Genomic DNA, 17,832 nt, shown 5'->3' with positions numbered 1-17,832 from the left:
TGCCGTAGGGGCACGATTTTCCACTCCCTTTCGGCCTTATCCCAAGGCTAAAAGAGGAGGGAAAATGTGGTTCCGTAGATCTCAGAAGTCTTACCCCTCTCAGCAGGAAGGTTCCCCCTCCAGAGGCAGAGGAGGGGGAAATTATCCGAAGACGCCGTCCCAGAGGCGGCAGAGGCCCTCGCAACACTGGAGACCGCGAGTCCTTTCGTGGCTCTTCAGCCTTTCATAGCCCCTGAGGGTTTGCCCGGCTGTGCTGCTCCGGAGCCAGTCAGGGGACGTTTTTCGAAGCACCTGAAGGCCTGGGAAGGGATCACTCAGGACCGTTGGGTGCTTCGGATTATCGCCGGAGGTTACTCCATCCCATTCTCTCGCCCCCCCCCCCCTCAGTCGAAAAAAATCCCGGACCCGCCACCCAGTCAACGGGATACCGCAGCCTCAGAAATTTCAAAGCTGCTGCAAAAAGGAGTCATCCAACCGGTCCCCGCAGACCAGATCGGATTAGGGACTTACTCAAGATTCTTTTTGGTGCCAAAAAAGACCGGGGACTTGAGGCCCATTTTGGACCTAAGCAACCTAAACCGTTCAGTCAAGAAGTCCAAGTTCCGAATGGTCACTCTACAAACCATTCTCCCATTGTTGGAGAAGGGTGTTTGGATGTGCTCCATAGATCTCAAGGACGCCAGATATCATATCAGAATACATCAAACGTCCAGGAGACATTTGCGCTTCAGCCTAGGAGGCAGTCATTTTCAGTTCCGTGCGCTGCCCTTTGGTCTCACCACAGCCCCCAGGGTGTTCACTAAGTGCTTGGCAGTAGTGACTGCTCACCTGAGAAGTCTAGGATTCCAGGTGTTTCCGTACCTAGACGACTGGCTCCTAACTGCCACCTCCAAGCATCTACTTCTACGGAGCCTGCAAGCCACTATATCACTGGGCAATTCCCTTGGAATCACCTTCAATTGGCCAAAGTCTGTGTTGCTGCCATCTCAAAGAATAAGATTCATAGGGGTAGAGATAGATTCAAACCAGATGCGGGTCTATCTACCTGCAGACAGAATTCAAACAATTCAAAATCAAGTTCGAGCCTTGCTCCCCAGGTCCAAAGCCCCAGCCAGAATGGTCCTACAACTATTGGGATCCATGTCTGCCACAGTTCTGCTAGTTCCCTTGGCAAGGTTACACATGAGAATCCTCCAGTGGCTTCTTTCAACTCAGTGGTCCTTTCAGGAACTCCCTCTCAATCATCTCATATGGATCACAGAATCTTGCAAACGGGACCTTCGCTGGTGGCTAGTGTCCTCCAATCTGGATCAGGGACGACCCTTTGTTCTTCCTCCTCCGGCGGCCACTTTGACCACGGACGCCTCCCAGATGGGGGGCATTCCCTGGGCAGGTCAGTCCAAGGCAAATGGCTCCCGGAAGAGACCCCTCTTCACATCAACATCCTAGAAATGAGGGCAGTACTCCTGTCCCTTCAAGCCCTTCACGATTATCTCCCTCAGGGGGTAATTGCTGTTCACTCAGACAACATGTCAGTTGTCTGGTACCTGAACAAACAGGGAGGGACCAGATCCTATCCTTTTTGCAGAGAAGCCATGAGAGTTTGGGAATGGGCAGTCTCGACCAAACGCTTCCTAGTGGCTACTCACATACCGGGCAAGTCCAATGTCATAGCCGACAGGTTGAGCAGAACCATCCTCTCTCCTCACGAATGGTCTCTGAATATGACAGTTACGAGGCAGATTTTCAGCGAATGGGGAGTTCCGTGTTGCGACCTCTTCGCGACTCCTCTGAATGCGAAGTGCAAAGAATTTTTCTCCCTAACCCCGGCTCCGGGGAAGAGCCCCATGGACGCATTAGTCCATCCTTGGCCAACCGGCCTGCTTTATGCCTTCCCTCCAGTTCCTCTCCTCCCCAGGGTGATTCAAAAGGCATCTCTCTTAGGGAGCAAGATGATCTTAATTGCTCCTTACTGGCCTCGTCAAGTGTGGTTTCCCTATCTTCGGAAACATGCTCTGGAAGGTCCATGGTTCCTGGACCAGGTCCCAGACCTACTGATTCATCAGTCGGGTCTATTACACCAGTCCCTACACACTGGCTCCTCCTCTTCCGACGATAGTCAGGAGTCATACACTGGATCCAGATGTTGTGCACATATTATCTTCAGCCCACAAGTCTGCTACAAAGAAACTATATTCTAGCAAATGGAAAAGGTTTGCTATTTGGGCTCAACTCCAGGGCCTGGACCCCATTTCTACTCCCGTGGCAGAAGTACTCAAATTCCTGACCTCGCTTTTCAATCAAGGCTCTTCAGTTTCTACCATCAAAGTACAATTGGCAGTAATTTCTAATTTTCACAAATCCATACACCCACCTTTAATGAGCAACAGATTGTGTAAGACCTTCTTGAAAGGTGCTGCTTTATTAAGACCTCCGATTTCTCATCCTGCACCTCCATGGGATCTCGATATAGTGTTGCATGCCTTGACTTCTTCTCCCTTTGAACCGGCAGCTACCTGTGATCTAAAGTTTCTATCATGGAAGACAGCCTTTCTAGTGGCGATTACTTCAGCCAGAAGGGTTTCAGAACTTCAAGCTTTGTCAGTGAAACCCCCGTACTTGGTTTTTCATACAGACAGGGTATCCCTCAGACCAAATCCTTCCTTTGTTCCTAAAGTTTGTTCTACTTTATGCTTGCAACAATCGTTAGAGCTTCCAGTTTTTTTCCCAAAATACTCCAATAAAGCGGAGTTTATTTTCCACACACTAGATGTCCACAGACAGTTACGTTTTTATTTAGATAGGACCAAACAATCAAGGAAAACAGATCAGTTGTTTGTATCCTTTGCAGAAAACAAATTGGGCAACGCTGTCACAAAGGTCACTATTGCCAAATGGATCAGGGACTGTATTACTCAAGCTTATTTTTATTCTAACAAAGAGCTTACCGCCTCTGTCAAGGCTCATTCTACAAGGGCTATGGCTACTTCGGTAGCATTTCATTCTAAGCTTGCTATTGGTGACATTTGTGCTGCGGCTACATGGTCTTCCCCGCACACCTTCATTTCTCACTACAAATTAGATGTGGCATCTAGAGGACGAGCTTCATTTGGTTCCACAGTGCTCAGGAGTGTTTTCCAATGAGCCACCCGGGATTTAGGTGCTAGGGACGCTGTCCCATCAGTCAGAATGTAGGCGAGATAGGATCACATAACATCTTTTAGTTATGTACTCACCATAACTTCAGATGTTTGGGATCCATTACTCCTACATTCCTAATAACCCACCCTCCTTCCCCCTTCCTTGGAGATCAGAGGATATCAGAAGGTCCGAATCCTGTTGTTTCATCTTGAAACATCTAACAATGTTATATAAACAAGCTGTGCATGTGTGCATGAATGCGGACAAACAAGATCTGGGGGATTAGTGGTGGTGCATCCTGGGATAAAGATAGCTCAGCCAATTAGAGGCCTCGCTCTATAGCATAAGCGTGCCGAGTCGGAGCCGAGGGATCGGCTCTGAACCCATCAGTCAGAATGTAGGCGAGATGGATCCCAAACATCTGAAGTTATGGTGAGTACATAATTAAAAGTTCAAAGTATTTGGCTGTAAAGTGTTTTATACTTTTTGGTTTTGCTGTAATGAATGTTTTTAGTAGTGCTTGCGCTTAATTTATTTGTGGTGCCTTGATGTGATGCCCTGTCACGTGGCCCTTAGTTCTTGCCACATCCTGTGGTAGTTGATGTATTTACACAGTAGGGCATGCCAGAGCATGTGTAGTTTATAAATTAACACTTGATGGAGGGATTTAAAGCATCAAGCTGATCATTTTGATCTCTCAAGTTGTCATGGTATTATATAATAATGCACAACTTTGAAGGCTTCATTGGTACTAAGTGGTGGCTTGTTATAACTGATAATAGTAACTATGGTACTAGTAGCAACAATAACGACAACAGCATTGGTTCCCTTCGCTGGTCTGTACACAGTGATGTTATTGAGCTTTATCATCTTTCTGTCTCTGGGTCATTAAAGTAATGCTTGGCTTCAATTTGTGAAGCAGAGATTGCCTTTGTAATGATATGTTCTACTGCATGGATTTGAGTCACATCATCAGTTTGTTTTTTGTCAGTGAATAATTATTTTCATACATATAGGCAGAAGGACAAATCTAAATCTGAAAGCAAAATGTTAGTTTTTCTTTATCTTTTTAGATGCATTCTCTGTTTAGTATCAACAGCATATCTGTATATGTGTATATCTCCACGATAAATGTCACTGTAATTTTCAGCTTGCCAGTCAAACCATTTCTCTTCCCTTAGAATCCTGTGCCTCGCAACCAGTCATCCTCAATACTTAAATGTCTTTGCTGTCATCTCCCAGGCATATACATAGATCCTTTTCATGCAGTCCATCAAATAAGGCATATGGGTCTTCGAGCCATCAATCAAATCTGATCTGACAAATTCAGTACTCCAGCCTTTAGCCGTTCAAAATCTTCTCTTTGTCTAATGCCCTGCTTCTCCATGGCTAGTTCAGATCTCATTTGCCGCCTTCTGAAGTAGCAGTAAGATCTGGGCAAGTATGTGCTCCGCCTCTTATTTCTGCTTTTTTGGCTAAATTTTTCATAATCAGTATGCTAATATCTAGAACTAAGTAGTGTTTACTTATTTTTCTTTCTCCTTTGAATCTTTTGTTATTTTCTGACTAAAAGAAAATTGTCTTTATAGCCCTTCTTCTTGTTGACTCTTTGCCATTTTCCTTCCTATGTTTTCTGTGTTTATCTCAGTAACGATAGTTTAGGTCTAGTTTTGGAATTGTTATAGATATATGTAATCTTAAGAATTTTAGTATTTCTATTTAGTAGTGCAAGTCTGGTTGCTGTTGTTAACAACAGTGTATATAGATGTTCTTTGGCTTATATTTAGAGTTTGGTCCTCTTCTCTGTTTTATGTGCGTGTATCTTGTAGCCTTTTCATTATGGAGAGGGCTACCAGTTTCAGAGAGTATGTGAAATGTGGGCACAAGATCCCTCCTCAGGATCTCTATGATCATTGTGTCATATGTTTGGGTGTTTCTCATCTGAGTGTATCCCATGACATTTATTCTGCCTTTGGACTCTGGTTGCTAGTGGACTAACGGAACAAACTAATTGTTAATGGTCTTCTTCCTCTAGATCCAGAGGCAACAAAACTTTAAAAAAGTCTGGCAATAACCCCTCCAAGTCCAAAGACTTAGATTCTAAGAAAAGACCAAATGATTCTTCCATGCTGTCATCAGCTCCTAAGTCTTCTAGATTCATAGGCTGCAAAACCTAAAAAGTTGGGCAGTAACTCCTCCAAGGTGAAAGACTTGAATCCTTAGAAAAGACCCAATGATTCTTCCATACTGTCATCAACTCCTAAGGCTCCTAAGATTGAAGAGCATGAGGCATGCACCCCTACTTACATTCCTCCCCCGGATCCAGATACCAGAGTTCCTACTACTGTACATGACTCACCAAAGAAACAGGAATGTCATCACTCGAGACCTTCCTAGGCCCTTTCAACCAAGTCCTTCAGGTCTGACAGAAGCATTTCAGAGATCTGGATGTCATCATTTGCAGAAGTTCCTGTAGACCAAGATTGAGATGGGGGGGTCATTTCATCTGCATCGACTCCAAAGCTGATTGGATCCATATTCTTTCACTTTACCCTTATCCAGATACACTCACTGTTCCAATCTTCAGCTCCAGTCTTATCAAAACCATATTGTCACCTAGATCCTGTGGATGTCAGCCCTCGATAAAAGCTTCATCGGCTCTGAGGTTGTTGGATATGACTCTCTCATTTCTGACCTTGGCAGATCCAGTACATGAGTCTTGTTGCTGAGGACTCTGGTGGATGCTTCTGTTAGTTGCTTCAGAGATATTGGTCTTTGATGCCTAGGGTCTGATCCTTTCCTCAATGCTGACCCCAGGATGGAGCCTAGGATCCCTTACTGGTCTTTATCTACATGGGAAAGTTGGATCTGACTATGCTATGTGAGTGGTATCTTCAAATCCACTGAAAGTTGGCTTTCAGAGTGCTGGGTGGGATCATTGCTCCACCACACAGGCTCCACCAGCTTCTGTTCTTCCCTTTGATCCTCACTCAGTCTTGTCGACATCTACAAAGCATCCATAGGTCAGGGTCATTCTACTTGACCCCAAACCTTCTACCCTCATGCAGAGACAGTCCTCAGAGGACTCATCCCCTGAACCACCTAAGTAGAGAGTAAGTAAGGGGAAACATCTGGATTCCCTGTTGTAGTCAATAACTTCAGATACTGACTCGGAGGATGGCGAGGGATCACCACAGTTCACTCCTGAGGATGCTTCCATTGGTGCAGTCCTGGAACTCCTGCACCAGATGGGATTTTGGCCCACTGAACCTCTCTGTCAGGAGAAGGTATTGTTTGAGATGTACGGAATGACCCCTTCTATGTCCTGGGTGGTTCCTCCTGCTGACAAGCTAATAAAGTTGGGGGTAAGGAAGCCTTGTTAAGCACCTGACGTCTGTGAATCAGTCCCAAGGAAGCCAGATAAGATACTCTATCCCCCCTTAAGACAAGCCATTTTAGCCCCAAACACCCCCTGTAGACTTCACATCTTTGTGGTGGCCATTAAAAAGTTATCCTAGCTACTTAAGAGAAGTGTTATTTGAGGACTCTTCTATCTGTTAGCACAACAAGGAGTCTTGGCGATGTACAAACTGGAAAAGCAGGTGTATACTTTCGGTTTCCTGGCTATTCGAGCCATGAGGTATGATGCACACATGACAAGATTCCACAGTGATCTTGCTCAATAGGCTTTACCCACTATAAAAAAATCCAGTTTCTCCAGACTTGCAGAAGCAATTTCAAGCCATTCTGTTGACCATGCCCACTATTACCAAGCCCTGTCAACACCTAATGCATAATGTGTTGAATGGAGTGGTAAGAACAGCCGGGGCAGGCATTGCTTTAAGATGCCATACTTGGTTGTGATTATGCAATTTTGTGGTCAACTTTAAAGCATCCTTCACCAATGCTAATTTTGAAGGTACTACCCTTTTTGGCTCTAAAGTCAAAGAAATGATGCATAAGAATCAGCAGGATGGTATGACTTTCTCTGCAGTGGGAGGTAAATTTGTGGCCCCCCAGAATCCCTTTAACAAGAAACAAAAAGGGCCTTGATTTCTGGTTCCAAAAGTCCATTCTTCAGTACGACTCCTCTTCTGACAGAGGTGGTCAAAGCAGAGGTGGCCAATTCAGTGAATGCAGGCCCAGGGGCCAAAGTAGTCTGCAGAACCAGGGTTTTCACTGGCCCTTTTAAGATAGACATCCCCAGAATCTCTGAAGGTCTGCCCAACTACTCCACTCTGGAAGCTGTCAGGGGATGCATATCTTTCTACTCCCACTCATGGCTCACCATCACATGAAACATTTAGGTAAGAAAAATCATACCCAGAGGTTATTGCATTCCATTTTTGGAAGCTTCCCACCCACAGAAAATACACCCCAAGGATTCCACCTGTGTTCATGCTGGACAGGGGCATCAGGTGCTGACTTGTGGGAACAAGGGGTACATTTTTGGCTAGGCTCGTAAGGGCCTCAGAGTCAGTAGCCTAGTAATGTCCTATGATCTTATGACCCCCCATCCACTGACAGATGTCCCACCCAATTAGACAAATGCCTCTGTGCAAGAAGTTTGTTCATTTCTTCAAAAAAGAGCCATCCAGGAGGTCCCACCAGACCAGTCCAAGTCATGGTTTTTATTCAAGATTCATTTTGGTTCTAAAGGAATCAGAGGACTTCAGGCCTATCTTGGACCTAAGGATCCTAAAGAATTATGTTGAAAAGACCCTTTTTCAGTCTTTGCAATCACTTCTTCCATGTCTTCAGAAGAATAAGTTAATGTGCTCCATAGAGCTCTAGGATGCATACCATCACTAAAAAATTGTGAAGAAGTCCAGGAGATTTTTGTGCTTTTGCTTAGCAGCCAGTCACTACCATTTCAGAGCCCTGCCTTTCAGACTTAACTCAGCTCCCAGGGTGTTCACCAAATATACGTTGGTAGTAGCACCCCATTTACAAGTCTTGGGATTCAAGATATTCCCTTATCTGGATGACTGTCTCCTGGGCTGTCTCTTCAAATGTGTCTTCTACAAGCCAAGAATTACCTTCTTTAGCTCTGTGCTTCCCTAGACATATTTATCAATTTAGGAAAATCCAACCTGATTTCCTCTCAGTATCTGTTTTTTCTAGGATTACCGTTGGACACTACTATTGATTTCCGTTCTCTGGGACAGAATTTTATCCTTGAGAACTGCAGTACAAAATCTTCTGGAGTTTGATCGCCCTTCAATGAGATTAGTTTTGAAGGTATTGAGTCTCATGGCGTCTTCAATATTGATTGTGCAGTTTGCTCGGTTCCACATGTGGATTCTGCAGTGTCTGCTACAGTCAAAGTGGTCTTAGAAGTTTGACCCTCTTTCTCATTTGATTGTTAACTCAGTCATGCAGGAAACATCTGCAATGATGGCTTCATTCTCCACTGGTATCAGTAGGCAGGCTCTTTCAGGTTGACTTCCCTTCCCAGTAGTAACTGTGACCATAGAAGTATCCTCCTTTCAGGGCAGAGGCATTGTGAATGGAGACTGTTTCAAGGTTTTTGATCAGACGCAAGCTTGTCTTCACATAAATGTTCTGGAGATGAAGGCAGTTCTTCTTGTGTTGCAGGAACTACAGGACTGTCTTCCTCTGGGAGTGATAAATATCTAGGTGGACAATATGACAGTAGTCTGGTACATAAACAAGCAAGGAGGAACCAGATCATCTGAAGTAGTTAACTTAATTTGATCAGCAACCTGTGGGTATCGGATCCGACCTGGATCTGAGCCGGCAGCTTCCCAAGCTAAAGATCCGAGCTCTCAGCTCCTCCCCCTTACCCATAATACCCTGCTACCTCCCTCCAGTCCTCAGATATCGTTTGCCGCGGCTTCTGAAGCATAAGGGATGAGCTCTTGGCATTTTTAGGTGAGAGGGATTTAGGAGTTTTCTTGTTTAAATTCTAGCAATTTGAGTGTGTGAGTGTGTGTTATAGACCCATAGTTTAGTTAAACCGTTTTTTTACTTACTTTTAGTGGTAAATTAGTGTTTTCCCTTCCCCTTACTGTGTGTGTTAGGGTGTGTGCTTAAGCGTGATGGCCGAGGGCCCTAAGGCCATTTTTTTGAAATGTGCTGAGTGTGGTCATAAGCTGTCCCCAGCGGATGGCCACACTCAGTGCGTTCTCTGCCTGGGGGTAGCCCACTTAACATCGGTCTGCCAAATTTGTGCGGCCTTCAACCCCTGGGCTGTGAGGGACAGGAGGAACAAGTTAATCTTGACAGCGTTAGGGATTTTCTTTATGTGAATAAGTGTTTCACCAACACTAAGATACAGTTGATTTGTAGTTTCTTAGAGATTATCCCAGAGAACAACATTGTTATGTTCCAGGAGCAATTCTTTTTGCAGAAAGTTGGCGTGGCCATGGGCACTGCATGTGCAAATAGCTACGCCAACTTGGCTTTGGTCAGCTGGGAAGAGCAAAATGTGTTGTCAAACAATAATCCATTCTTTGGACAAATACTTTGGTACGTCCGCTTTGTAGATGACGTGTTTATGCTGTGGAGAGGCTCTGGTATTGATTTGGCACAGTTTGTGGAATATTTGCATTCAACTACTGATTTTTTAAGGTTCACTTACCATAGTTCCAACACTGACATCAGTTTCCTTGATGTGCAGATTAGTAAATCTGTTTTAAATAGTCTTTGCAGTAATATTTATTTTAAACCCACTAGAAAAAAATACTCTTTTGTACAAATCTAGTATGCACCCTAGACACGTTCCTAGGAACGTGCTCAAGGGTCAGGTTTTTAGAACACTGCGACTGCATAGCAGAGATGAAGATGCAGTAGTTGCCCTATCTAATTTAAAAACAGAATTTTTACATAGGGGATACCTCGCTTACAGACATTGAACAGACTGTCTCTAATGCCTGGAAGCTGAGAAGCACTAGATGTAAACCTTATTTTAATGCTGGTGATGCTGTTGACAATACAAGATATACTAACAGAACTAGTAATGATTTTAGAGTGGTGTTTCAGTTTTCCAGTAACATCAATCAATACTTGGATGTAGTCAAAAAGCATTGGTATTTGCTACAAGAAGTGCCTGGACTGGTAGACAAGGTTGGACATTCTCCTATTTTTAGTTTTAGAAATAATAAATCCCTTAAACAACATCTATGTCATGGTGAATTATCTAGAACTATTATTAGATCCAATTGGCATGGTACTTTTCCATGCAGGAATTGCAGTGCTTGTCAATTTATATATAGCAAAAATAAATATGTACATCCTACTAGGAAATTTTCTTTGTACATTAATCAATACACTGATTACAGATCTACAGATGTGGTCTATTATTGTTTTTGTGTACAATGTCCTGCTTTTTATGTAGGAAAAACAAATAGAATGCTTAAAGATCGTATTCTAGACCACCTAAGAGATATTAGTAATAATAAACCATCAAATGCTCTAGCCAATCATGTTATGTCCAATGGCCGTTCTCATTCCTTTAAGTTCTTTGTTCTACAACATATTCATAGAAACCCCAGAGGTGGTGACATTAAGAATATCACAGAGGGACATGAACAGAAGTGGATTTTGAAACTTAATGCTGAAAAGTATCCTGGTTTGAATGCTACTACTTCTTGGTTTGAATGCTACTACTTCCTTGGTCCCTTTTTTAAAGGCTAGACATCTCAAGCATTAAGATTAGCTAAGTTCTTTCAAAATTAGTCTAATGTATTTAACTATTAGTTTCCAAGTATTCTATTTAACTTTTTCCTGCCTAGTATTTTCCCATGTTTTATAATGATTTTATAAGTTTTTTAAGTGCTTTCTCATGTATAGTATTTGATTCCTTCTTGTACAATGTTTTTAAGCAATGCTTTTTTTAGTTTGAGCATGAGGCTTAATTGTTTTTCACTGCTACTTAATCATTGTGTGATTTTTATTGATTAATTGGCATTTTAGAATCTCTATTTAAACCTGTGCATTTTTTACTGTGGTGTCTGATGAAGCAACTTTGGTTGTGAAAGCTCTTACCACTTTGTACTTTGCTGTGATTAAACGTTTGCTGTGTGTTATCTTGGTGCATTTTTTACTTTTTACCTTTCATTCTAGCGGACAAGCTGAGTCGTTCTATCCTCACACCTTACGAGTGGTCTCTAAACCCCTTAGTAGCGAAACAGATCTTCCTCAGATGGGGTCAGCCTTACTGCAATCTCTTCGCGTCTCCTTCAAATGCAAAATGCAGCAAATTTTTCGCTCTAATTCCCCCACCGGGGGAGAATCCCAGAGACGCTCTGGTTCATGCTTGGCCACCGGGTCTTCTTTATTCTTATCCTCCTCTTCCGCTAATGACAACATTTTTGCAGAAAGCTCATCGGTTGGGGAGCAAAATAATCCTCATAGCCCCATTCTGGCCTCGTCAGATCTGGTTCCCATATCTGTGGTCCCACATCATAGCTCCTCCTTGGGTCTTAGATCCCATTCCGGATCTGATCTCTCATCCTTCGGGATTGCAAACTCCGAAACTGGATGACCTCAAGCTCACGGATTGGTTGATCCAATTCCACTAATGGCTAGGACTCCCGGTATCTCGTCTTCCATAGAAACTATTCTGGTAGCGGCACATAAACCCTCTACCAGGGAAACCTACAAGAGAAAATGGAAGTGTTTTTCCATCTGGGCCAAAGAGAGGGATTTGGATCCTTTCTCGGCTCCCATTCCAGCAGTTCTTTAATTTCTGTCCCACATTTTCCATCAAGGGGCCAGTTCTTCTACAGTGAAGGTTCAGATGGCTGCCATTTCTCATTTCCACATCGGGGACAACCTTAAACCCTTAGCTTCCGCTAAGATATGCAAGACCTTTTTGAAAGGCACCTTCCTCTTAAGACCCCCGGTCAAGAATGCGGTTCCCCCATGGGACTTAACTTTAGTTCTCCAGGCCCTAACTGGTCCACCCTTTGAACCTGCAGCTTCCGTTGACTTAAAATACTTATCCCGGAAGACTGCCTTCTTGGTTGCAATTATTTCAGCTAGGAGGGTATCTGAACTTCAAGCCCTTTGTACGAAACCCCCGTACCTGGTTTTCCATAAGGAGAGAGTATCTCTCAGGACTAATCCTTCATTCTTGCCTAAAGTGGCTTCCGAGGCCAATATCAATCAAATCATCAGTTCACCTGTTTTCTTTCCCAACTTTCAAAACAAAGGGGAATATAAACTGCATTTGTTGGATGTGCATAGACAATTGCGATTTTACTTGCACAGGACAGTTGCTTCTTGCAAATCAGAACAGCTTTTCGTGTCTCTCGCTAAGCCGTCCTTAGGCAAGCCAGTTACAAAGGTTACCTTAGCCAGATGGATTTCCCACCGCATCCTACAAGCGTATTCAGCTTCCGGTAGGCCAGAACCCTTGGGGGTTCATGCTCACTCTACCCATTCTATGGCTACCTCTGCAGCATTTTGGTCAAGAGTTCCCTTAGATGACATCTGTTCACCGGCTACTTGGGCCTCTTCTCATACCTTCATTTCTCATTACAAGTTGGATCTGATCTCTAGAGGTAGGGCAGCCTTTGGCTCCGCAGTGTTCCGGAATATCCTTCCATGAGGACCTCCCAGGTTTTTGGTAGCTGGGGACTCTGTCCCACAGGTTGCTGATCAAATGAAGTTAACTACTTCACATAAAGAAGTTATGTACTCACCATAACGTTCCATCTGAGTAGGTAACTCCATTTGTCAGCAACCAAACCCCCCCTTCCCCCTAGCCTGTTTCATGATCATATTCACAACAGAAGGTATCCTTCTGTTGCGCATCAGGTTATAGTTTATCTTTCGAGTATGTTAGACTGTTGTTGGTTGAGAAGTGGCAAACTTGATCTGAGGACTGGAGGGAGGTAGCAGTGTATTATGGGTAAGGGGGAGGAGCTGAGAGCTCGGATCTTTAGCTTGGAAAGCTGCCGGCTCGGATCCAGGTCGGATCCGATACCCACAGGTTGCTGACAAATAAAGTTACCTACTCAGATGGAATGTTATGGTGAGTACATAACTTTGTTTTACCGGCTTTGTTGTGCAGCTATGAGAATGTGGTAATGGCAATGGCCTCTCACCGTTTTTTAACTGGAAGACACATCACTGGGAGATTCAGTGATCTAGCAGACAGGCTCAGTAGGAATTTACTGTTGGCTTATGAGTGGCCCCAAATCCAGCAATTGCTGAGGAGATATTCATTTGCTGGGGCACCCCCTGCTGCAGTGTGTTTGCAACTCTCCCAAAAACACAAAACGCCACAGTTATTTTACAGTACTCCCTCACTGGGGACAGATGATTTCTGAGATGCTGTGTGAATGTGGACAGCATCTGAAGGAAAAGTTGCATCCTTTGCCATCATAAGAACTGGAGAATCCAAGTGGGTTCTTCTCTAACTACCAGAATAAAGGGGAATGCACTCTTCAGACATTGGACATTCATAGACAGCTCCATTTTTACCTCCATAGCATGGAATCCTTTAAAAAAGATTAATAGTTGCTCATGTCCTTTGTTCAGAACAAGCTAGGTAGAAAAGTGTCTAAGATTGCCTTGTCCTGATGGTTGTCTGACTGTATAGCCTTCATCTATACTCTCCATAACAAATACTTACTCACCAAACTGAGAGCTCATCCTACTAGAGCCATGACAGCCTCAACAGAATTCTTCAGGTCTCAACCTGTTGATGACATTGGTTAAGCAGCTACTTGGTCTTCCTCTCACACATTCATTAAACAGCATAAGTGCATTTCCAAGGCCAGAGCTTCCTTTGGAGTCTCCATCCTGAAAAGTCTCCTGTCATGTGGCCACCTTGGATTTCCACAGTTGAGGATTATGACCCATATGACAGATTGGATGGACTGGATGAATAGGATATGAAAGTTGTGTACTTGCTATAACGATAGAGCCTTTCAACCCAGTCTGTCCGATATGACAACTTGCTGATATGACCCGAATGATTTTTTTCCTTTCTAGATGAAAAGCAGGGCAATTGTACATTGTTTGAGCATTAAACTCAATCTGAGTTAGTCTAGGAGGAGCGGGCATTATGAGAAGGGAAGATTTTGAAGGGCTCAAGGCAGGAGCACTGAATTTGTCAGATCAGATCTGCATGGTGGCTTGAGGGCCCATATTATATGTTGGACTGACTGGGATTAAAGGGTTTATCTTTACGGTAAATGCATAACTTTCATTGTTATGCCATTGCTTGCCACCCCACCTCTATACTTCCAAGGTAAATCTAATGTTAGGCGTATATAATTGTCTCTGAGCCTGCTTAATACTCAACTTCTTAACTACAATATTAACACTTTCTGTCCTACCAAGTTCTTTTCCTCAATTTCTTTTCTTTGAATTTCTAATCACTACATCTAGTATCTGTTTGACAAACCCTGTAATACGCCTCTCCAGATGCTCACTGTTCATCTACTAAATGCTAAGTATCTTTTATACTGTAATAATTCCCTTTATTTCATATGAAAGTAATCTAATTAGCAAATGTTTGTGTAATTGTTCATGTATATTATTAAATGTCTGTTTAAAAATGTCTGTGATATGTTGGAGCTTGTCATCTTGGGTCACCTCTGAAAAGTGGTTTGACTAAACCCAGTCAGACAAACCAGGTAATAAAAGCAAAATAAAATAAAGACAATTACAAGTCCTGAATGTACTCTTGAATGCTAGCTGTTCCTAAAATACTGATAATTGTCCATACTGATTGCTTATTAAAAAAGATATATTCATTATAAAGTCTTGAACAGTTTTTAGCTCTCTTGTTTTTCATTTTTAGTGTCATAAATATTTGGGAAAATGATATTGGAGTGCATTCCTTAACTCTACCTACACAAACCTGTTCAGAGGTATTGCAAATACTCTCCTCAAGTACGCTATCTCTTCCTTCATCACTTCGTAGTATGAACTCTTTCCAAGTAAGTACGTTTGGATTTTTCTTTTCAGAAATATTTGTAATGTTCAATTATAGGTGAATCAGTGCTCTATGAAACTTAATAATTACCAAAGAAACAGTCATGTCTTTTTCCTCAAGTTTGTTGTGCTTGCTAAGATTTGGCTTATTTTTCTTAGTCACATAGAGAGTTAATGACGTCTCCCAGCAGTTCTTCATAGTCAGTGTTGCAGTAGTAAATCTTGGGACTTTCACCATGCAGCAACTTGAGGCTATCCTGAATATCAAAGGCTTTCACAATCTCCCAAGCTGGTGGATGCTGTTGCTAGCTGACATCAGAACATTGGTGGTATAAAGGGTCATCGGCCAGTGCCATTTTCATTTCTTTCTTGCTATGCCAATTCAGTGCACCAGACTGCATGTGTTAACATCATCAGTCCATCGGTTGACCTGAAGCCATCGGATTATGCTAAGTACCCCAGTTGGGGACTATCTTCTTATTTCTAATATTTAGATGTTTAATGTTTAAGAAAGTTAATTTTCTCTTGTATGGGAAATGGATCTCTCATAAAGTTCTCCTTTCTTATTGTCTGTTCTATCTAGGCCTGCAGCACATTTGTGCATAACTGCCTACTGTGTGCCTGGTCTAATGATAAGATCATTATGTGTAGGGCCAAATTTCTTAGTTTTGGAGTACTTGGCCTTCACATGCCATGGCATCTGCCAGTTCCCAGGCTATCATCTCAAAGAAGAAGAGCAAGGAGAAATGCTTAATGGACAAGGATGTGTGGGAGACTGATGATGGTGTCCAACTTCCCACCCTGGCTTGAAAGCATTAGCATGGGTGAAGAGCTTTTGTAGCCTTCTGGTCTGACACCTATTAGGCTCGAATCCTGTGGCATAACCCCTCTAGAGACCACCATGTCTTCAGGCCAGTCCACATCCTTGCAAACGAACACTAATCTGACCTCAGTTACGTCTGAATTCCCACCACAGGCTACGGTTTCCAACACTAGAGTTCTGGTGTCTTAGTGTGAGGGTGGTATTTCCTTGGTTATTATTCAGGAAAAATTAGTGGGAACTGGATTGAGGTCGGAGATGCCCACCCTTGACCTGATGCCTTAATGTTCACCTCTTCAAAACACAAGACACCCAGGCTAAAGTGGCAGTAGGTTTGTCCCCAGCTGATGCTGATTAGATTTCCTGCTGTTTCTGCCTAGGTCTCTCCACAGGATGTTGCCAAGCTGGCACAGGACTTCATGGATCTTATGAAGTTCAGGCAGTCCTTCCCTTAAAGGAAACCTGTGCCAGGAATCTCCCTTGGGAAAGGAATAAGCAAGCCCCTGGAAGACTGTGATTCCTTTGAGTCAGAAACTGGAGGCGAACTTGCTTATGTGGAACGTTTACCCTACTAGCAGTTTCTAGACAATGACTTGGAAGACACCATGTCCTCAGTTTCGCTACTTTGAGGACTTGTCATTTTGAGTTATCCTTCACAAGATGAAGGAATCTATCAATTTGGAATCTAAGAAAATGTCCCTGGCACAAGCCAGTTATAGAAAACTGTTTAATCTGCCCTGAATCTAACCCCCTGGTCATACCGCCAGTCCATGAAGTCTGGGATGATGTGTTTTCTGTCATGTCACTGCAGTCTGATTCCCATTCCTTTGCATCCAGGAAATCTGATCATTTCTGTATAGTATTTGAGTGCCACAAGCACCTCTACAAGAATCCAATGGCAGACCCAGCTCTGGTATTTCTGAAGTCTACCAAGGGTTTTTCTGGCCTGCTTCCAAGAACCCTTCCCTAAATGGTAGACTCTTAGAGTGATTTTGCAAAAAGACCTACACCTCAGTCAGCCTGCCCTTGAGCGCTCTTAACTATAGTTCTACTTGGAGTTTGCACAAGAACAAATCAAAGCTAGGCCAGAGGGGCTACAAGACCAGCACCTTCAGAAGAACATCCTGGAATTGTGCATTGTGGGCCTCCATGTGTCCAGACATTCACCCTTGTGTGTCTGTCATGCTTTGGATGCACCAGGCAGAATTGCTGCTACAGGTTCCATTACAATGAGATATGCCTGGCTGAGGACACAACCCCTGTCAGATAATGACAAATCAGAGTTTCTTAACACCCTACTTGACAAGGAGTTTCTCTTTGGACCCCCAGCTGAGAATGTGTTTGAAAGACTGAACTAGAAGAGGAAAGAGATTAATGCAGTTAAGGAATTCTCTTGTCTTACTCTTAGATATATTAAGAATTACCCTAGCAATTCCTGGCCCTTCCCCCCAAAAGAGGAACAGTCAAAGTCCCCAAAGGGGAAATGTCTATTTATCAAACAAAATGGCAAACTGACCAAAAGCCTGGACCAGGAAGGGGAGTAGCAAAGACACAGCCCCCAGTGCACAGTACCCAGTAGGGAGCAGCTGTGACTATGCTGTGCACCTCCCTCAACTCTGCAAATCCCATCCCAAACCCTCTGTCACCAACTTATCTGGGAGGAAGATTCACTTGCTTTCTCAACTTCTGGGAGCAGATTGCTTAAGACAAATGGGTATTATGGATAATAAGAGAGTGATACTCCCTGCAGTTTTGGAAAACTCTTCCCTTACTTGCCATTCCAAACAATAGAGAAAACTGATTCCATCCCTCATAGAGGCCATCTACCAACAAGGCAGCATTCCACCAACTTCACCGAAAGAAGCAGACACAGGATTCTACTCCCACCTCTTCTTCATTCTAAGAAAGGAAGGAAACTGGAGGCCTATCTTGAACCTTTCAAAACTCAGCAAAAT

At 43.3% G+C, this 17,832-nt stretch overlaps 1 protein-coding gene across 1 annotated transcript in view; it reads left to right on the top strand.

The window, feature by feature from the left end:
- UBE3D (ubiquitin protein ligase E3D) overlaps positions 1–17,832 on the top strand; it is a 1,088,056-nt gene that overhangs the window by 696,404 nt on the left and 373,820 nt on the right. The window contains exon 9 of the mRNA XM_044073342.1: positions 14,924–15,062. Within this exon, the coding sequence (XP_043929277.1) occupies positions 14,924–15,062 (139 nt within the window). The remainder of the gene's footprint in view (positions 1–14,923; positions 15,063–17,832) is intronic.

This window comes from Protopterus annectens, chromosome 1.part1, assembly GCF_019279795.1.
Source record: "Protopterus annectens isolate FY-2018-M chromosome 1.part1, PAN1.0, whole genome shotgun sequence".
NCBI lineage: Eukaryota > Metazoa > Chordata > Ceratodontiformes > Protopteridae > Protopterus > Protopterus annectens.
Note: the sequence above shows the minus strand (reverse complement) of the source record. Positions and strands in the feature narration are given on the sequence as shown.